We start from the raw sequence: 21,725 nt of genomic DNA, 5'->3' as shown, positions 1-21,725 counted from the left end.
TGAATTGCTGTGCTCAAGCAATCCTCCTGCCTCAGCCTCCCAAAGTGCTGGGATTGTGTGTGTGAGCCATCTCACCCAACAAGACCCTATTTTTAAAGTGTTTAGATTCGCAAACATGCTTTAAGCATCCTTAATCCTTCATGGACATTTGAAAAACTAATAACTCATTTTGGATGAAGTGAGCGTTAATTTCTTCTAAAATATATATGTATAATTTTCTTATATGAATGTTAAATCAGTTTTAAGTATTATGTAGAAGTTTTATTGTTTTTAATATTTTTTTTTTCTGACAAGGTCTTGCTCTGTTGCCCAGACTGGAGTGCAGTGATGTGATCATAGCTCACTGCAGCCTCTAACTCCTGGGCGCAAGTGATGCTCCTGTCTCAGCCTCTCGAGTAGCTGGGACCACAGGAGTGTGCTACCATGCCTGGCTAATTAAACAAAATTTTTTTGTAAAAATGAGGCCTTGGTATGTTGCCTAGGCTGTTACGTAGAAGTTTTTAAAGTAAACCGGCTAGATACTAAAAATCAGAAGCAATGTCTTTTCCGGTAACTCTGGAAATATTAGTATTTAAGATTTTATTTATATAATACTTAGAATAAGTCAGACTATAACACATATCTGATGTCTTATAGACCACATGAATGGTGTCATTCACTTATATCCAGTGATAAAATAATTTACTTGTTGATAGGAAAAATAGGCCTTTTAATTTTTTTGTGTAACTGAAATTAAATAGGAATATAAATGTTAGACCTTGAGTGCCTAATTTTGAGGAACACAGGGACTAGTTTTGCTCACACTGCATCCCCAGTGCCTACCACAATCTTTAGAATGTAGTAGGTACCTGGTACATATTTGCGAATGAGTAAATTAATGAAATCTTAGGTTCTTTGTTTGAAAGAAAATGGAATTCATCCTGGAATGAATGACTTTGGGACTGATTCAGTTAATTCGAAACTTGTGATTTCTAGATCAGGTGAAATTATTGACTGTTTAAAAATGTACTTTTAGTAAGCCAACTTAGAAATATCTAGGAAGACCAGACACAAAATTCCAATGAAGTACTTTACAAATGTGCCGAGAGCTTCCAGTGTACCTGGCGCCACACCAGGAATTTTAATGCGCCATCTCAACAAGTCTGAGTTAGACAAGCACCATGCAATAGGTATATAATGCGAGCCATGTATGTAACTTACAATTTCCTAGTAGCCACGTTTAAGGAAGTAAAAAGAATACAGGTCAGATTAATTTTAATAACATTTGTTTAACCTAGTGTATTGAAAATACTGTCATATCAACTGTAGTATAAAAAAAGATTGAGATATTCCCATCCTTCTTTCTGTACAAAGTCCTTGAAATCAGGTGTGTATTTTACATTTCTAGCACATTGCAATTCAGACACTAAAGTTCCGTCGGAAATACTTGATCTGCATTTAGAATTCATAAAATTTATGGTTGAAAAAGCAGACCCACATGCCGAGGCTGTTCTAAACATACTTAAAAGCATTTCAGTGTTTAAGGTTATACTTTATTAGTTAAAATAGAAAATGGACTTTCTGAGTCACATTAGCCTCATTCTCAGTGCTGGGTCACCACCAGTGGCTGGTGGCTGCCATTTCAGGGCTGCGGCCCTGTTGGGGAAACGGGGAGGGTGCACACCTGTCTCAGGTTACAGAGCCTCGGGAGTGGCAGAACTGAGCTTTCCATTGAGAAAGCACGGTTAAATGTTCAAATGTGACCGTAAGAGATTTCACTGACAGTGATTAAGAGTAACCAAGTCATTGTATTTGTGGAATGAATGAATCAGTAGAGCATTTGCAGGAGGGACGGATCGAGCCGCAGAAATACACCATGCAGGACCTGCCAGCATTTCCCTGTCTGCTGCAGTGGGAAACCCTGGCAGCTGCAAGGTGGAGAGCGACATGGTCACTTTTGTTTTTCGGAAAGCTCCCTCCGGCTGCAGTTTGGAAAGTGGATTTGAAGAGAATGGAGTTAGAAGATGCTATTCGAGTGTGGGTAGAAGCCTCAGCAGGGATTGTTACGTGGGTCAGAAACCCACGGTCGCCTTCTGGTGTTGAGTCCTTCAAGGCACTGCTTGGAGGGGCATGTGGCAGGCAGGGGCACAGTGGCTCCAGGGTCGGCAGCCACCAGCCTGCTTCCCCGGTGACGCCGCTTAGAGAATTCATGTGGATGGGATCACCCGCTTGCAGATAGGTGTGGAAGCCCAGAGGTGATCAGGTTTTTACACAAAAGTTAGAATGCCAAGCCATGCATTTAAAATAACTATACCTGCCAGATGGACAAAAGTGCTGGTGCTGTTATGGCTCACGTATTCTATCCAGATCAGCCTGTCAGGGTCTGGAGCCTCCAGGCGCACAGGGTGGCCACATGTCCCGGTCACTGAAGGCCTCACATGCCGGAGGCTGGTTCACAGGCTCCAGGCCAGGGCTGGACACGTTCTCCCTGCTCACCTCCCAGAACTCTTCATTTTCCTCTCTTCCAGGCCGCTGGTCAGGACAACCTTAGAAAAGTGTTTCTATTGATTAGATTATTGCTGAGGTTTAATGTTTGTTTTTTTTTTTTGTTTTTTTTTTTTGAGACTGGGTCTCACTCTGTCACCCAGGGTGGATTGCAGTGGCGTGATCATGGCTTACTGCAGCCTCGACCTTCTGGGCTCAAGCAATTCTCAGCTCCCAAGTAGTTCGGACTATAGGTGTGCACCACCACGCCCAGCTAATTTAATTTTTGTAGAGATGGAGTTTCTCCATGTTTTCCAGGCTGGTCTCGAACTCCTAGGCTCAAGTGATCCTCCTGCCTCAGCCTCCCAAAGTGCTGGGATTGCAGGCGTGAGAGCCACTGCACACAGTGTCTGATTTGTATCCATTGTATGTTACTTTTATCGGAACATTTTTGGAGATTAGCAGGTGTTTCCTTATGTGTCCTAGCTCTGCTTCCTTTTGTTTCTCAGGTTTTTCACACTTCAGCAGCAGGAAAATGAAAGATTGGCTACTAGCTGTTTGTAACAAAAATAAATCTTACATATCTTGTATATTCCATTAAAAAGTAATTTTCTGTACTTGGATTTAAGTCATTGGTTAGTGTTTAAAACAAGACTTAGAGGATTGTATTAGTTTAACCATCATTAAAAAATGACATTCAAGAATTTTTGAAATTCAGGGTAAGGGGTGATTGTTAGCCATGAAAGGTTTATTTTCAAACAAGAAAAAGTATGCATCAGAAAATTCAATGTTGGGGAAGTTCTGAAGTGACTATTTTTTGCTTCAACTGGGACCTCTTTTCCCCTTTGCCTCCCCTGATGCCCACATTTCAGAGTCTGTTCTTTCCCACATTCCTATGTAACTGTACAATTTAGTCTTCTTCAGGTCACTTGCTAAGTAATTTATGCATTTGTTCATTCAACAAACACTGAGCTACTGTTTTATGTAAGGAAATACAAGGATGAATGAGCTGTAGTCTGTCTCCTTCCAAGAGCCTGAAGTTTAGAGAAGCCCCTTTAGAGCCACAAAAGCAGATGAAGAGACAGTGCAGGGTGATGCAGATACCGTCACGTGTGAGTGTCTGCGGATGACACAGCGAAGCCAGTGGGCACTGCTCCCTGCAGTTGCAGGAGAATTCGATCATGCATGAGCAGAGACTTACAAATGAATCGGTATTCTCTAGGTGGAACGCGATTCCACGGGGGTGGAGTGGCGTGAGGAAGGTTCTGGAAAAGCCATCCATTGAGGGAATTCTGAGTGGCCTAGTAGAGCAAGTAAGGCAAGGTGTGTCCCCTTGGAGATTTTGTATGTCAGGTCAAGGGGTTAATTTTATTCTTCTTGGCAGAGGGGTCTCCAAAACAGCTTTTATTCCAAGTTTTGAAATTCTGACCTCATCTCCCATGTGTTCATGTAGAATGTGAAAGCCAGAGTTAAAACACAGTGCAATATGATGAGAGCAGTGACTGGCACCTTTTCCCTGAAATATTTCTAAGCTGTTCTGTTGCCTGTAAGCTACTCATCTGTTCAGTTTCAGCAACGCTCAGTAGACAGCATGATTGCAGGTTCAGCCAGCACTTGAGAACTTAGTCCTTTTCCATCTCTGTCACTCACTTACAGGGCAACATGAATACATTTAACCATTAGGTAAATGCTCTCTGAGCCTCGGTTTCTGTAGTGTGAAATGTAGATAATTATATTCACTTGCCTCATGAGACTTCTCCTTAATATTTATAGCTGCAAAATACTTCACAGTCATTTTTATTAATAGTTACCAGATGTGTCGTAAGGATTAATGAACTTATGATCTGAAATGTTTTGAGCCCCTGAAATAGGAGGTGACTGCCTGCACAGGGGAGATGTAGAAGAGCATAAAGGTGCAAACAGACACACTTGAAAACTTCAGCTATTACATGTGAAGGACGATGGCACAGTTACGATTTCAGTATTCTTGGTGGATATATTTGGCATCCTTAAGAAGGTTGCTGAACTCATACCCAAGGCCTGTGCCAAAAGCCCCCCTCATGTGGCATTCACACCCATTCTATTTATGACCCCTTCCTCCTCTGAATCCTCTCTTTTTTTTTTTTTTTTTGAGATGGAGTTTCGCTATTGTTGGCCAGGCTGGAGTGATGCAATGGCACTATCTTGGCTCACTGCAACCTCCACCTCCCAGGTTCAAGCAATTCTCCTGCCTCGGCCTCCCCAGTAGCTGGGATTATAAGCATCTGCCACCATGCCCTGCTAATTTTTTTTTTTTTTTTTTTTTTTTTTTTTTTTAGTAGAGACACGGTTTCACCATGTTGGCCATGCTGGTCCCAAACTCCTAACCTCAGGTGATCCTCCTGCCTCAGCCTCCCAAACTGCTGGGATTATAGGTGTGAGCCACAGTGCCTGGTCTCCTCTCTGCTTTTGAAGCTTCCACTCCACTGTCACATTCCCTCATTTTAGTGATTTGCTCATGTGTTCCCCACCAATCAGGTTGCCCATCTGTTGAAAGCAAAGCCCATGCCTCTGATGTTGATGTTGCCCGAGGCACCTGGTGCCATGCCCGCCGCATGGTAGGACCTGATGCAGTCTCTGTTGAACTGAACTTTTTTTTTTTTTTTCAAGGGGGCTACATAGTTTATTGTAGTTCATCTTTTTTTTAAATTTTATTATTATACTTTAAGTTTTAGGGTACATGTGCACAATGTGTAGGTTTGTTACATACGTATACATGTACCATGTTGGTGTGCTGCACCCATTAACTCGTCATTTAGCATTAGGTATATCTCTTAATGCTATCCCTCCCCCCTCCCCCCTCCCACTCCAGAACAGTCCCCAGAGTGTGATGTTCCCCTTCCTGTGTCCATGTGTTCTCATTGTTCAAATTCCCACCTATGAGTGAGAACATGCGGTGTTTGGTTTTTTGTCCTTGTGATAGTTTACTGAGAATGATGGTTTCCGGTTTCATCCATGTCCCTACAAAGGACATGAACTCATCATTTTTTATGGCTGCATAGTATTCCATGGTGTAAATGTGCCACATTTTCTTAATCCAGTCTATTATTGTTGGACATTTGGGTTGGTTCCAAGTCTTTGCTATTGTGAATAGTGCCACAATAAACATAAATGTGTGTGTGTCTTTATAGCAGCATAATTTATAGTCCTTTGGGTATATACCCAGTAATGGGATGGCTGGGTCAAATGGTATTTCTAGTTCTAGATCCCTGAGGAATCACCACACTGACTTCCACAATGGTTGAACTAGTTTACAGTCCCACCAACAGTGTAAAAGGGTTCCTATTTCTCCACATCCTCTCCAGCACCTGTTGTTTCCTGACTTTTTAATGATGGCCATTCTAACTGGTGTGAGATGGTATCTCATTGTGGTTTTGATTTGCATTTCTCTGATGGCCAGTGATGATGAGCATTTTTGCATGTGTTTTTTGGCTGCATAAATGTCTTCTTTTGAGAAGTGTCTGTTCATGTCCTTCGCCCACTTTTTGATGGGGTGGTTTGTTTTTTTCTTGTAAATTTGTTTGAGTTCATTGTAGATTCTGGATATTAGCCCTTTGTCAGATGAGTAGGTTGTGAAAATTTTCTCCTATTTTGTAGGTTGTGTGTTCACTCTGATGGTAGTTTCTTTTGCTGTGCAGAAGCTCTTTAGTTTAATTAGATCCCATTTGTCAATTTTGGCTTTTGTTGCCATTGCTTTTGGTGTTTTAGACATGAAATCCTTGCCCATGCCTATGTCCTGAATGGTAATGCCTAGGTTTTCTTCTAGGGTTTTTATGGTTTTAGGTCTAACATGTAAGTCTTTAATCCATCTTGAATTAATTTTTGTATAAGGTGTAAGGAAGGGATCCAGTTTCAGCTTTCTACATATGGCTAGCCAGTTTTCCCAGCACCATTTATTAAATAGGGAATCCTTTCCCCATTTCTTGTTTTTGTCAGGTTTGTCAAAGATCAGATAGTTGTAGATATGTGGCATTATTTCTGAGGGCTGTGTTCTGTTCCATTGATCAATGTCTCTGTTTTGGTACCAGTACCATGCTGTTTTGGTTACTGTAGCCTTGTAGTATAGTTTGAAGTCAGGTAGCATGATGCCTCCAGCTTTGTTCTTTTGGCTTAGGATTGACTTGGCGATGTGGGCTCTTTTTTGGTTCCATATGAACTTTAAAGTAGTTTTTTCCAATTCTGTGAAGAAAGTCACACCTGTTCTATTTATTGGTAGCTTGATGGGGATGGCATTGAATCTATAAATTACCTTGGGCAGTATGGCCATTTTCACGATATTGATTCTTCCAACCCATGAGCATGGAATGTTCTTCCATTTGTTTGTATCCTCTTTGATTTCATTGAGCAGTGGTTTGTAGTTCTCCTTGAAGAGGTCCTTCACGTCCCTTGTAAGTTGGATTCTTAGGTATTTGATTCTCTTTGAAGCAATTGTGAATGGGAGTTCACTCATGATTTGGCTCTCTGTTTGTCTGTGATTGGTGTATAAGAATGCTTGTGATTTTTGTACATTGATTTTGTATCCTGAGACTTTGCTGAAGTTGCTTATCAGCTTAAGGAGATTTTGGGCTGAGACGATGGGGTTTTCTAGATATACAATCATGTCATCTGCAAACAGGGACAATTTGACTTCCTCTTTTCCTAATTGAATACCCTTTATTTCCTTCTCCTGCCTAATTGCCCTGGCCAGGACTTCCAGCACTATGTTGAATAGGAGTGGTGAGAGAGGGCATCCCTGTCTTGTGCCAGTTTTCAAAGGGAATGCTTCCAGTTTTGGCCCATTCAGGATGATATTGGCTGTGGGTTTGTCATAGATAGCTCTTATTATTTTGAGATACGTCTCATCAATACCTAATTTATTGAGAGTTTTTAGCATGAAGGGTTGTTGAATTTTCTCAAAGGCCTTTTCTGCATTTATTGAGGTAATCATGTGGTTTTTGTCTTTGGTTCTGTTTATATGCTGGATTACATGTATTGATTTGCGTATGTTGAACCAGCCTTGCATCCCAGGGATGAAGCCCACTTGATCATGGTGGATAAGCTTTTTGATGTGCTGCTGGATTTGGTTTGCCAGTATTTTATTGAGGATTTTTGCATCAATGTTCATCAAGGATATTGTTCTAAAATTCTCTTTTTTTGGTTGTGTCTCTGCCCGGCTTTGGTATCAGGATGATGCTGGCCTCATAAAATGAGTTAAGGAGGATTCCCTCTGTTTCTATTGATTGGAATAGTTTCAGAAGTAATGGTACCAGTTCCTCCTTGTACCTCTGGTAGAATCCATCAGGTCCTGGACTCTTTTTGGTTGGTAAGCTATTGATTATTGCCACAATTTCAGAGCCTGTTATTGGTCTATTCAGAGATTCAACTTCCTCCTGGTTTAGTCTCGGGAAGGTGTATGTGTCGAGGAATTTATCCATTTCTTCTAGATTTTCTAGTTTATTTGTGTAGAGGTGTTTATAGTATTCTCTGATGGTAGTTTGTATTTCTGTGGGATCGGTAGTGATATCCCCTTTATCATTTTTTATTGCGTCTATTTGATTCTTCTCTCTTTTCTTCTTTATTAGTCTTGCTAGTGGTCTATCAATTTTGTTGATCTTTTCAAAAAACCAGTTCCTGGATTCATTAATTTTTTGAAGGGCTTTTTTGTGTCTCTATTTCCTTCAGTTCTGCTCTGATTTTAGTTATTTCTTGCCTTCTACTAGCTTTTGAATGTGTTTGCTCTTGCTTTTCTAGTTCTTTTAATTGTGATGTTAGGGTGTCAATTTTGGATCTTTCCTGCTTTCTCTTGTGGGCATTTAGTGCTATAAATTTCCCTCTACACACTGCTTTGAATGTGTCCCAGAGATTCTGGTATGTTGTGTCTTTGTTCTCGTTGGTTTGAAAGAACATCTTTATTTCTGCCTTCATTTTGTTATGTACCCAATAGTCATTCAGGAGCAGGTTGTTCAGTTTCCATGTAGTTGAGCGGTTTTGAGTGAGTTTCTTAATCCTGAGTTCTAGTTTGATTGCACTGTGGTCTGAGAGACAGTTTGTTATAATTTCTATTCTTTTACATTTGCTGAGGAGAGCTTTACTTCCAACTATGTGGTCAATTTTGGAATAGGTGTGGTGTGGTGCTGAAAAAAAATGTATATTCTGTTGATTTGGGGTGGAGAGTTCTGTAGATGTCTATTAGGTCCGCTTGGTGCAGAGCTGAGTTCAATTCCTGGGTATCCTTGTTAACTTTCTGTCTCTTTGATCTGTCTAATGTTGACAGTGGGGTGTTAAAGTCTCCCATTATTATTGTGTGGGAGTCTAAGTCTCTTTGTAGGTCACTGAGGACTTGCTTTAAGAATCTGGGTGCTCCTGTATTGGGTGCATATATATTTAGGATAGTTAGCTCTTCTTGTTGAATTGATCCCTTTACCATTATGTAATGGTCGTCTTTGTCTCTTTTGATCTTTGTTGGTTTAAAGTCTGTTATATCAGAGACTAGGATTGCAACCCCTGCCTTTTTTTTGTTTTCCATTTACTTGGTAGATCTTCCTCCATCTTTTTATTTTGAGCCTATGTGTGTCTCTGCACATGAAATGGGTTTCCTGAATACAGCACACTGATGGGTCTTGACTCTTTATCCAATTTGCCAGTCTGTGTCTTTTAATTGGAGCATTTAGCCCATTTACATTTAAAGTTAATATTGTTATGTGTGAATTTGGTCCTGTCATTATGATGTTAGCTGGTTATTTTGCTCGTTAGTTGATGCAGTTTCTTCCTAGCCTCGATGGTCTTTACAATTTGGCATGATTTTGCAGTGGCTGCTACCAGTTGTTCGTTTCCATGTTTAGTGCTTCCTTCAGGAGCTCTTGTAGGGCAGGCCTGGTGGTGACAAATTTCTCAGCATTTGCTTGTCTGTAAAGGATTTTATTTCTCCTTCACTTATGAAGCTTAGTTTGGTTGGCTATGAAATTCTGGGTTGAAAATTCTTTTCTTTAAGAATGTTGAATATTGGCCCGCACTCTCTTCTGGCTTGTAGAGTTTCTGCCGAGAGATCAGCTGTTAGTCTGATGGGCTTCCCTTTGTGGGTAACCCGACCTTTCTCTCTGGCTGCTCTTAACATTTTTTCCTTCATTTCAACTTTGGTGAATCTGACAATTATTTGTCTCGGAGTTGCTCTTCTCGAGGAGTATCTTTGTGGCGTTTTCTGTATTTCCTGAATCTGAATGTTGGCCTGCCTTGCTAGATTGGGGAAGTTCTTCTGGATAATATCCTGCAGAGTGTTTTCCAACTTGGTTGCATTCTCCCCGTCACTTTCAGGTACACCAATCAGACGTGTATTTGGTCTTTTCACATAGTCCCATATTTCTCGGAGGCTTTGTTCATTTCTTTTTATTCTTTTTTCTATAAACTTCCCTTCTTGCTTCATTTCATTCATTTCATCTTCCATCACTGTTACCCTTTCTTCCAGTTGATTGCATTGGCTCCTGACACTTCTGCATTCTTCACGTAGTTCTCGAGCCTTGGCTTTCAGCTCCATCTGAGCTGAAGTTTTTTAAGTGGAGGGTGAGAGCCAAAGTGGCAGTCAGTCCAGTCCCTGAATCCATTTCAGCAAATATTTAATAAGCATCTATCTATTGGGTTTTTCTAATCACACTCGGTCCTGAAGGAAAGTGTAACTTGTTTGCATGTTCTATTTCAGAGGGCAGGAATCATGTGATTTTAGAAAAGGTTTCATGTTAGGCGCTTAACATCCCATTCTTGGGATATTAGCATTTTTAGGCTTTAAGGGGAATAAACTTCACCTTAGTGGAAACAGTTGTTCCCCAATCTTGTCCACTTTAGGTAAGATGTAGCTGAAGAATGCAGGTATTTTGGAGTTTGAGAAATGTTTTTTCTGCTTTTGTCATGAAATATACCCTTGGACACCTTCCCATTTGTGGGGACATTAAATACCATAGGGAGAAAAGTGAAGATACGAGCCCTGGCCTGCGAGGACTGCCTGGCAGTGTGGGACACATGCTTGAGCCTCACTTTCTTCTCTGGGAGGTGGCGGTAGGTGGGGCTGTGGAGAGCAGCAGCGGGGACAGAAGGAGCTGAGTGCTGGGAGGGGCGCAGAGGGGAGACTGTTCTGGTCAAGGAATTGAGGTGGCGGCCGAAGGTCTTGTTCTTCAGGCCTTGTCATGTGCAGTGGCCTAACTGCCACCAGGGGACCCTCCCTCATTCTGTCCCATTGGCTGCTCACATAGTCTTTAATGCCCCCTGGTCCTAGCTGTCCTGGCCTCAGACCACCCCAGGAACTCCCCAGTGTTTGCAGGGTAAAGTACACATTCCTTTTATTTCCTTGGTCCTTCCACCTTATTTTCCTTTTTTCTTCTTTGACACAGGGTCTTGCTTTGTTGCCCAGGCTGGAGTGTGGTGGTGTGATCATAGCTCACTGCAGCCTCCAACACCTGGGCTTAAGTGATCCTCCTGCCTCAGCCTCCTGAGGAGCTGGGACTGCAGGTGTGTGCCACCACATCTGGCTCCAGTCCTTCCAGGTCTTTAAGCCTGATCGCTGTGTTTCCTCTCGAGTCCTCTCCACTGTGCCTTTTCTCAAATCCTGCCAGTGACCCCTTACCTTCCGCGGAATCAGTTCCCTCTTATACTTTTCTTCCAAAACAGCCCCAAGGCACGAGTGGTCATAGTGGTGCCCTTAGGTGAAGCGAGGCTATTCCATGCTTGTAAACATGGTGAGCACCCTGCTGAGCGGGCTGGCTTCTTCGGGACTCTTCTCCCTACGGCTGGAGTCCAGACTCCCCAGTAGGAAGGAAGGCCTGGGCAGTCCGGCTGTGTGCCTGCAGGCTCTGTCTAGAAGGCCTGACTCCGTCGAGGCCTCAGGTGCCCAGACGCACAAGAGCCAAAGCACCAGGACTGCCGAGGGCTGGGAGAAGGGAGGTGGGAGAGGTGGAGTCCACACCTCTGGGCAGTTGAAGTTCAGTAACCGAGCAGCCACCAGCTGTGCCCTGTGGACCCAACAAGGAAGAAGCCCTACCTGCGGCTGTCCTGGCAGAATGGAGCCCTCGTGAGAGCCCAGCATGTGAGGCCAGGCCTGGTTCCTGCAGTCGGGTAGGGGGAGGGGAGGGGCAGAAGTGGCGTGTTCCCAGCTTCTTCCGGGATGAGCACATCTGCTCGGCTGCTTCTGTGTCCCACAGCCACTCCGCAGCAACAGAATGATGCTCTGGTTCCTTCTCTCCCCCAGCCTTCCCTTTTCCTGGCCTGATGATTCTTTCCTCTGTCTCTTTAATGTTCCCTGGCCCATGTGTCCACAAGTAACCAGGCCCTTTCCTGTGGCTCTTATCTCCTCCCCCCTGCTCTGTCGCCGGAGTTGCATTACTGATCTGCCTCTTTGGACTCCAAATATTCTTCCGGTCATGTTGTGTCCCTGCCCGGTCAGTCTCTCTGGCCTTCAGCTGTCTTCTTGCTTTGCTCAGGACTCAGTGGGGACCCCCTTCGTCTCCTGAGTAGGGTTAGTTTCCGATGCCCAGGGCCTCCTGCAGACCTGTGCCATCTTGGGCTCTGGGTTTGTGCTCCAGCCACCCTGGCCTCCTTCCTCCTACCCTCCTGTGACTACACTCCTTCCTCTCCCCAGCCATCAGAGCCTGGCATGGCTTTCACCTCCTGCCGGAAGTCTTTCTATATCTTTCCTGTCTCATAATGCTTGTCTGTACAGGCCCAGTCCTCGGTTCACATGTGCATATGTGATTGGAGGGAGGGAGGGAGCGTCGTGTGTGTAAGTGCACCACGTGTGTTGGTGATCTTGGCATGCGGCCTGTTTCCCTGGCTGGGGGAGGAGCCCCTTGCTGGGTCCCTTGCTCCTTGGAGGGTATGGAGCCTCTCACACTTGCACACCTGTTGAGCCGATTCCCCTCGGGCAGGTCCTGGCCCTCCAGCCTGTGCAGCGGAAGCCTTTCTGCTACCCCTGTTCTGTCCTCTCGACCCCTGACCTGCACACTTGCCTCCTCAGCCCGTGCCCCGCATCATGGTGCAGTCAGCCGGCCCGGACATCAGGGTGACCAGGATGGAGGAGGTGAGTCTGTCGGGCCGCAGGTGGCCACCCCACCTACAGCGAGCGGGTGGCCCTGATGCTGAAACTGTTGAGTCCACACCCACAGTTTTTGATGTTAGCATTCCTGTTTTGGTAATTAGTTATAATATAGGTCACTGCCTTCTCCTTCTCTATTTTCCTTGTTATACTTTTCTATTTTCAACTTGTTAATCATATGATTGCTAAACTTTTAGGTGCTTGACTGCTAATGTGGTCTGCTGCCTTAATAGCCCACAGCTAGGCAGAGGAGATTTCTATAAACAGAACAATCTCCTTCTTCTAAATGTTTGCTTAATTCTCAGTTTTACATTTCATTCTAATTCATGATATCAGCGTGAAAAGACGAATGCTAAGCTGTGGAGAAAATAGTCTCTTATGATCTCCCACAGATCAACAGCACTTCTAATCTTATGAATAGCAAATCTATTTTCTCCCACTGTGCTTTCATTCTCTTAGGAAATGCTGTATCTTCTTAGGAAAATTTTCTTTATTAAAACAGCAGCAACAGAGGCACAATAATTAGAAAGAATATTCAGATCTCCATGAATTTACTTCTATCTGAATGACCCTTTTACCCCACTGCACACTGGGCATTCACGAATTTGCTGTGGCCGGGATCGGGGTGCCCCCTCCCCTAGGAGTGGTGCTGGTCTCTTCGCTGACGCAGGTTTGAGTGTCCCCAGTCAGTGGGATGGTCAGAGCAGGTCCCTTGCCAGTGAAGGCAGCAGCTTCTGTAGCTCATCATGGTGGTTTTCCAAGCTTGGGCTTTTGCAGACATCTCCAGAAATGTCTCCTTCAGTGGCAAGGGTATAATCCAGAGATGGCATCTGGGTTTCAACTCACAAATCAACTCCAGTCGAGTGGGGACGGGGCCTAGAGTGCCAGTCGGTGCTTTCCACCATCCTGCTCCTTTCCTTGTTGACACTGCAGCTCTGCCCCCAATTCCTGCCTTTTCGCTTAGTGCAGCCTTGGATAAGGGCTTTCCCCTCTGAAGGCCTGCTGTAGAATAATGCGATGATCCTTCCAGCCCAGCCCAAGCCAGTGACTTACGTGGAAGCCAATGGGATGATGATACTTGCAAATCTGAGGCATGCAGCTGGCCTTATCCTGGGACGGCCTGGCCTGGGGAAGTGCCAGTGGCTGGCCTCACCTGGGGTGGGAGCAGGGAACAGAAGCCATTTCAGGACCCTGGTTACCATTCAGATTCCCGGCTCTCATAGTTTTGCGTATTCTTCCCTGCTGGGTCAGTGATATTAAAACTAAAATAGAAGAGAATAAATAAAACATGGACAATGTGCAAAGGAAAAATGATTGAAGGATTGCCTAATCTTTTAGAGTATTTGTGCTGGTGACAGTTATTGATCTATTGGATTGAGTAAATTTTGCAGCCTAGAGATTCATCACAAAAATGGGCTGTTAATCTCAAGAGGTGCTGTTAATTTCATACCCTGAAAGTGTGGCTGGTGGGGAAAAGAGGGCCCCTGGAAACGGGAATATAAAGGACAGTTCCTGGGAAAACGCATGATTTATCAAGCTGCTGAGGTAAGCCAAGTAACTGTAAGAGACTTATAGATCTCAGCCGCTTCCCCGTTCAAATAAATCCTGTATTTCAAATGGAAAATGACCATTCCTGTAATATAAATAATTTTTCCGTAAATATCGGAAAACATATTTCTTCTGGATAGCAGTGCTCTCCACCCCACCAATCTCATTCCCTGTTCCTACCTTCTCCTTTTCTTTGGTCACTGTGAATAGGAATAGAAAGATGATCTGGCAGCCTCTTCACATGGCTTCAGTTATAGCCGAAAGAATACCCCAGAAACAATAGGATTTGGGCAAGTTGTGGCTGCTATCCCCCATGAGATGTGGGCGTTGCGTGTGTGTGTGTCCTCTGCCTGGGTGACTCAGACAGAGTGACCGACATGAGGAGAGCCGCTGGCCTCACTTGGTGGCTTCTCCCTGGGGGCTGCTTCCTGGCCTCTCTCCAGGGTCCGAGGCCCCCCCAACCCCTGACATGGCACCTGCTTTCCATAGCAGCCAGAGCAGCAGCCTTGGAGAGACAGGGCCACGGCCCACAGGGAGCCTTCGCCCCCCTCCTCGTCCCCCTCCTCGTCCCCCTCCTCGTCCCCATCCTCGTCCCCCTCCTCATCCCCCTGCTGCCTGGCTCGGGATGCCCAGCCAGGCTGCAGGCCCGTGGCTCCTTGTTGGTGCCTGAGCTGGCCAGGCTGTGCTGAGTGTGTTGCAGTCCTCCGATGAGATCATTGTTTAGGTTTTGCCGGACAAAACAGTGCTCTTCTGGTCTCTTTAGTGACTCAGTCTCTTCGTGAGGTTGGGGATGGGCAGGGGCTTTGTCTCCACGGGAGGAAAGCTAACTAGCCCTAGCAGGGTTTTAGTGTGCACCTACTGTGTGCTGCCCTCTGTGGCGAGGGGCCTTGGTCTTTGTAGCGTGCTGGCCCTGCATGGCAGGCCCTGGATTCTATTCTCTATGAAAGGTAAAAAGTAGATGGGGCAGGGGCTGTGGCCACGGTTAGTGCTCTTGAGCCTGGGCACACAGCACAGGGCCTGCGGGGTGCACCGTTGGCCCCTCAACCTTTGTCACTTTGGAAGCCAGGGCCATGTAGCCCTAAGTGGCAGAACCAGTGTGGGAACCAGGGCCTGGCTGGGTCCCAGCCATATTCTTTATTTATTTTGTGGAGATGGGGTCTCACTATGTTGGCCAGGCTGTTCTTGAACTCCTGGGCTCAAGCGATCTTCCGCCTTGCCCTCCATAAGCACTGGGGTTACAGGCTGAGCCACTGCCCCTGGCCTCATGCTCTTTTCCAAGTCAAAGCTGCCTGTTTGGATCGTGTTGGAAAGTTTTCTGTTCTCAGCCCCTGCTTCTCCCTGTCCTGCTGCAGGCTCAGCCAGAGATGGGCCCTGACGTGCTGGTGCAGACGATGGGGGCCCCGGCCTTGAAGATCTGCGACAAACCCACCAAAGTGCCTTCCCCGCCGCCTGTCATAGCTGTCACAGCGGTCACCCCGGCTCCGGAGGCACAGGACGGGCCCCCCAGCCCCCTGAGTGAAGCCTCTAGCGGGTACTTCTCCCACAGTGTCTCCACCGCGACCCTGTCGGACACCCTGGGCCCCGGCCTGGACGCTGCGGCCCCGCCCGGGTCCATGCCCACCGCCCCTGAGGCCGAGCTCGAGGCGCCCATCAGTCACCTCCCGCCGCCCACGGCCGTCCCTGCCGAGGAGCCCCCTGGCCCCCAGCAGCTCGTGAGCCCCAGCCAGGAGCGCCCCGACCTCGAAGCCCCGGCGCCCGGCTCCCCCTTCCGCGTCCGGAGGGTGCGGGCCTCGGAGTTGCGCTCCTTTTCGCGCATGCTGGCCGGGGACCCCGGCTGCTTCCCGGGGGCCGAGGGGGATGCGCCGGCCGCGGGCGCCAGGGGACAGGCCCTGGCCTCTGATTCCGAGGAAGCTGACGAGGTCCCGGAGTGGCTCCGAGAGGGCGAGTTCGTCACCGTGGGTGCCCACAAAACGGGCGTGGTGAGATACGTGGGGCCCGCCGACTTCCAGGAGGGCACGTGGGTCGGTGTGGAGCTCGACCTGCCCTCAGGTGGGTACCGGGCACTCCGAGCTCCAGGGTGGTGCCGGGGGTCTCGGGAAGCAGGAGCGTGGCCGGCCTGGGTGGGGACAGGGTCCGGGCAGGAGAGGAGGGGCCGGGAGGCAGCGGCTTGGCTGAAGCTGCAGGAGCGGCTGGGCCTGCAGGGGTGAGGCTGGGGACAGGGCTAGTCCCTGGAGACGGCATGGAAGATTCCTGATGATTTTGGCTACAAAGATCCTGTACCCATCCCCCCATCGCCATGGCTGTTCCTGCTTTTGTTCCGGTCTCCCCCGCCCTCTGCACTCCCTGGGCTCTGTTTTCTCATCCTTCACCGTAGAGCATCTCCCCTTTGCCGTTCCAGGAGGCTCTTCCTCACCCCATCCGGACACATCTCGCTGGCCTCTGACTCGCCCTTATTTGGCAGTTTTGCCAGTTTCCATTTCATAGATTCAGCAAAAGAACCATTCTCCCGCCATCCAGCCCAGGCCTGGGTCCAGATGGAGAAGGGTCTGTTCCTCCACGGGGTGGGCCAGTCGTGCCTTAGTGGCTGGCCTGCACCTGCGCTTTCACGAGGCACTCCCCAGGGCCTGTCACCTCCTACCTGAGGCTGCAGGACTGGGGCTGTGCATCCTTGGTCACCACTGCTCACTGTCCTGGGAGGCGGTCACCCCAGGCCCTGGCCATATTCATTTAGCCAGTCCCTGCCAGACAATGGCCAGTGTCCGAGTGCTGGCTGTGTAGGGCCTGTGCCGGGGGGTGGCAGTGTGGGCACATGGCCTCTGCAGAGGTAAGGGAGGTGCAGGGGGGCATCTGCAGCTGGGCTGCCCTCCATGTCACCGTCTCCTTCCCCCGCAGGTAAGAATGACGGTTCCATCGGCGGGAAGCAGTACTTCAGGTGTAACCCTGGCTACGGGCTGCTGGTCAGGCCCAGCCGGGTCCGCAGGGCCACGGGCCCCGTGCGGCGGCGCAGCACAGGACTCCGGTTGGGTGCCCCCGAGGCCCGCCGGAGCGCCACCCTCTCAGGCTCCACCACCAACCTGGCCTCGCTGACAGCTGCCCTGGCCAAGGCCGACAGGAGCCACAAGAACCCTGAGAACCGGAAATCCTGGGCCAGCTGAGCCGCTGCCTTAGGGCGAACTCTTCTGGGGGTGCCCGGCCCCTTTTGAGCCCTGCCAGTGACAGCCCTGGGGAGCCAGGAGCCTGGTGGCCCCTTCCCCAGGGGCAGGGCAGTGAATGCTTTTTGCACGACACAGGGCTGGTGACCTCCCTGGGCCTCTGGAAGCTTTGTTTCTTCTGTACCCGGGTAAAGTGGGGGCCTCAACTGTGCCTCCTCAGGTGGATGGAAGGTTCTGGGTGCCCGCAGGGGCTGGGGGATGCTAGGACTGAGGCCCTGGGTGGTGCAGCACCTGGTCATCTCGCTGTGTGCCTGTGCCTGGGGCCTTATGTTGCTCTTTCTATCATTTCCATTCTGGTGGCCCCACTAATGTCTTAACCTAAACCATAATTGTAACCAGTGCCTTTCCTCCCCACTGGAGGGCAAGCCCCCCACCCACCCAGGATGTCCTGGCTCACTCCGCGAGCCCCCCAGCCTCCCACCCTGGTCCCAGGTTCCCGCAAGTGCCTCTGGGGGACCCCGCAGCCTCCCACCCTGGTCCCAGGTTCCACAAGTGCCTCTGGAGGGCCCTGGGCCCTGGCAGATGGTCCTGGTGCCCTAGACGCGGGCCGAGGGCCTGAGCCCCCCCCATCCCTCCTCTGCCAGGGTTTCTTAGCGGTTTCTCTGTGGGTGTCTTGGTATCTTTACACCTGGAAAGCCTCTTATGTTTGCCGTTTATTCCCTTCACAGAAGGCTTGGAATGTATTTATTTATATTTATTTTTTCAAAATCCGAAATCATTTGCGAGCCGCAATCGTCTGCCTGTGCGTGGGGGCCCAGGGCCTGCCTTGCACGTTGCAGCCTCTCTGGCCATTGCAGAGCTGCTGGCCTCCTGCCCAGGTAGAGGGTCCTGGGGACGGCAGAGGATAAAGCCCCCTCCTCACATCCCTCTGTTGCAGATCCATAGTGGCCTTACTCTTAACTTGGATGAGAGCAAAAACCTGGGAGAGTGATGTGCTTCTGTAGTCGGTGACAAAGGAAGAGGCATTGCTACTTTATTTGGTGCACTTTTGGTTTCTAGGAAGGTCTTTGGGTCATTTTAACTTCTTGGCAATTCCCAGACTCTGAGAGTGTGGGGCTGGGGCCTGGCGGCTGGGCTGGTGCAGGGAGTGTGCTGGTTTGTCTCCAGACCCTCACAGCAGCCACGCCCCCAGGCCCACCCCTGCATGGTGCGGGCGGGACAGCCGGAAGCTTCCGGGGTGGCCTCCACCTCCTTGCTGGGGCACTTCTGCTCCTGGAGCCTTTGGTGCCAGGTTTGTGGGATGGGGGTTAGCGTCTATGTGTGGAAGGCCACCAATCTAGGGACAGGAGTCCTGGGTCAGGATTCACACAGCCACTCTTGGAGCTAGTTCTCACATGTAGACAACACCTGGGAAGCGCTGCAGAAGGCTCTGGTTCTATAGGGACTTGAAGCCTCCAACGGAGTAGTCTCCATGGTGGGCCTGTCCCAGCCCTGGCTGCGAGGACAGGTTGTCTTTCTCTCCCCAGGTGGCGAGGGACATGAAGGCCAAGGCCGGGCTGGCAGAGGGCCTGGCTCCAGGGCTCTCCCTGCCCTTAGGCAGTTTTGAGGGAACCCTGTGGCACCTGTCCCTGGATGAAAAGCTGTCACCTCTGCCTTGCCCTTTAACTCAACCCGCTTCCCAGCACAGCAGCTTTCTTTTTAAAACCTGTTTCACTGAGAAGTTTGTTTTTGGGTCCGCTGGTGTCACTGTGGCCTGGGTGAGAGGCCAGCACTGCTGTTACCCTGAGGGGGAACGCCTGGGCCGCGTAGTGGGAACGCTCTGGGAATGTTGGCGGACGGGCAGTGCGGGTGGGACCTGGCACTTTGTGGTGGCTGAGCCATCCACCCAGCAGCGGCATCCTGTAGCGCCGTCTGGGGAAAGTCCTGGGGGACGTGTGTTGTGCTTTTTACCATCGCTTTGACTTACAGTGGAGTAGAACGAGCCAGAGTTCCTGACTTAAGCAGGTGGATTTGGGCCCAGGCCCTGTTCACTCTTGCTTCTCGGTGCAGACTAATGTCAGCTCGTGGCTGGGAAAGAGGGACGTGCGGTGATGTGGTCACTAAGGCAATGAGCTCCACCGGCCCCGGGCCAGCACTTGGCAGGCAGGAGGTGCGGTCTCGAGAGTGGCGGGCCAGGGTGGGCTGGGCTCCGTCTTCTATCTTCTTTTCTTGCCTCCCTGACCAGCAGACTCACCTCCCAAGAACGCCTGTCCGCCCGCCCGCCTTAGGACTCCCGATGCGCTCCTGGAAGGCCCCAGGAGTGGCACCCTAGTGTGGGTCGGCCTGCAGATGGCACCCAAGGCCGGGAAGGGCAGTAACTACACACACGGCACTGTCAGACATGGGGGTGGGGGATGCTTCTGGGGGCCCTGCCTCCCCATTGTGTGCCCAGAACATCCCTGGCCCCACCCCGCCACTTCCCTCAGGCCCTTATGAAGGACTGAGGCTCCAGGGTGAGAAGGCTCACTTCGGCCCCGGGCACTGCGTCCGGCAGCAGAGGGGACGGGGGCAGGTGTGTGACTGGGTTCCTGGGTACCCAGGCCTGACCAGAGGGAGCGGGAGGGCAGAGGTGAGGAGGGGGAAGGCGTTTCTGGGCCCAGCAAGGTTCAACAAGAGAACGGAGCTGGGAATGTGACTGCTGGAGCCTGAGAGGTGGAGGAGTTCAGATCCCCCGTTACTTCCTAGCATTTTCTCCTCTTGCCTTAAAAGTTCCCTGTATGTGAAACAGGAAGTCCTGAGTGTTTGTTGGTGGCTGTGCGCATGCACACAAGATGGGAGTCACCCTGTGCTTCCTGCCCAAGATAGTGACCCATTGAACCGCAAAGCATCTTTCTCTCCGCAAAGTCTGTGGTGCCTTCCTGGTGGGCTGCAGACACTAATGGTGTTGGGGGGTCTTGGAACAGCTTCTCTATGTGTGGATTCGTGTAAATGCGGAGTTCACATGTAAAGAAGTGACTTTGATTCCGTGATTATATTGATTTGGTACACAGTAAATGGGAGTTTAAAAAATCCAAAGACTCTAATGACTTGTAAAGACTCTAATGATTTGTATCATGTAATGAACTAAACCACCTGTAATTTTGTACCATGTATGTCTTTCCATCAAATGACCAACAGCTTCTCAATAAAACCAGACGATTTCTCACCTGCATCATGTCCGAGGCCAGTCTTCTTGCTTCTCCTTCCCCTGACCCCGACACGGGGTTTTGGGGCTCCTGGCAGGCCATCCTGTCATGGTGTGGCCTTGTTCTCAGCAAAGGTGGTGGTGGGGCTTTTCCAGACTGAGACTGGGAGGAGGAGGATCGGGGAACAGCAGCAGGCCGTGCTTGCCTCCCCAGCCCATGGACTCCAGAGGCCGAACTCTTCATGATTTGGACTTAAGAGCTCAGGGAGGCCCCCCGGTTCCGAGTCATCTTTGCTTGTTTGGACTTCAGCCCCTTACAGAAGCCAGGAACCATGGAAACTTTCTGGGGCCCTTCGACCCCAGGTAAGTGGTGCTACTGGGAGACAGGTGACCTGGTAGGGACTGTCCTTGGCTCTCAGGCATGACTCCACTGTCTGCCGTGACCTTCGTGTTAGTCCCCACACTGGACCTCCCCTCTCCCCTCAAACTGGGGTGAGAGGACTTCTTTCCCCTGCTACAGAGGTGGGCAGCCTCTGGTGGGGGGGTTCTGTAACAAGGTGTTTTGGGAAGGGGGGGATCATGGTTGTGGGGCTGACATTGGTGTTGCCTGGCCCTGCTCGCTGATGAGGCCTGCATTCTGCAGCCACCCCGCCCAGCTGTGCCCAGCGTGGGCCTAGAACGGTACTGAGGATGCTGGGTCCAGCCTTCGAGCCAGGGAAGATGACCTGGCTTCCTTCCATTCGCCAGTAGATTCCCACTCAGCCACAAGGCCTCAGTCCAGTACCAGTGAGGGATGCCGGCAGCCAGTGCACGTTCCCACAAGGACGCAGAGGCGCTTGTGGCCCCGTGTAAAGCTTTTCTTGCTGTGCCAGTGAATCAGTCGGCCCTTGGATATGAAATACACTTGCAAGTGGAGGGCTCAGCCACTCCGAGGGCTGACCAGAGCTGTCCATCAGCCAGCACAGCCGGGCAGGGCTGGTTTACATTCCTCAGTGCAGAAGAATGCTCGGAGACAAGCACTGCCGAATAATGACAGAAATTTGGCAGCAGGAGATGCCCTGCTCTGAATGAGGCAGGAATCTGAACGTAGAATTGATATAGCACCTAGACTGGATCTTATTTTTCAAGCTGCTACTATCTTGCAACTCAATGAGATGTCTTTTGTTTGCCTAAGGCCGTGTGGTTTTTTCAGTCACCCAGACCCTGAAATGGGCTCTAATGGATGTCACGCCCAGTTCATTCCTTCCACTGTCAGTCACTTAACATTCACATACTTAGCCTGTGCCTATCCTCATGGAGTGTACAG

The 21,725-nt window shown here is 49.3% G+C and overlaps 1 protein-coding gene across 4 annotated transcripts in view; it reads left to right on the top strand.

Moving 5' to 3' along the window:
* Positions 1-20,446, top strand: part of KIF13B (kinesin family member 13B) — a 205,198-nt gene extending 184,752 nt beyond the window's left edge. For 2 of the 4 annotated variants that reach the window (XM_030817053.1, XM_030817052.1), the window contains exons 38-40: positions 12,479-12,541; positions 15,457-16,153; positions 16,997-20,446. In XM_030817053.1, coding sequence (XP_030672913.1) covers positions 12,479-12,541; positions 15,457-16,153; positions 16,997-17,259 — 1,023 coding nt within the window. In that variant the 3' untranslated portion in view covers positions 17,260-20,446. The remainder of the gene's footprint in view (positions 1-12,478; positions 12,542-15,456; positions 16,154-16,996) is intronic. The other 2 variants (XM_030817055.1, XM_030817054.1) reach the window with 1 other exon arrangement.
* Positions 20,447-21,725: the final 1,279 nt, after the last annotated feature.

The sequence above is a fragment of the Nomascus leucogenys genome, chromosome 8 (genome assembly GCF_006542625.1).
Source record: "Nomascus leucogenys isolate Asia chromosome 8, Asia_NLE_v1, whole genome shotgun sequence".
Classification (NCBI taxonomy): Eukaryota; Metazoa; Chordata; class Mammalia; order Primates; family Hylobatidae; genus Nomascus; species Nomascus leucogenys.
This window is presented reverse-complemented; position numbering and strand designations above follow the sequence as displayed.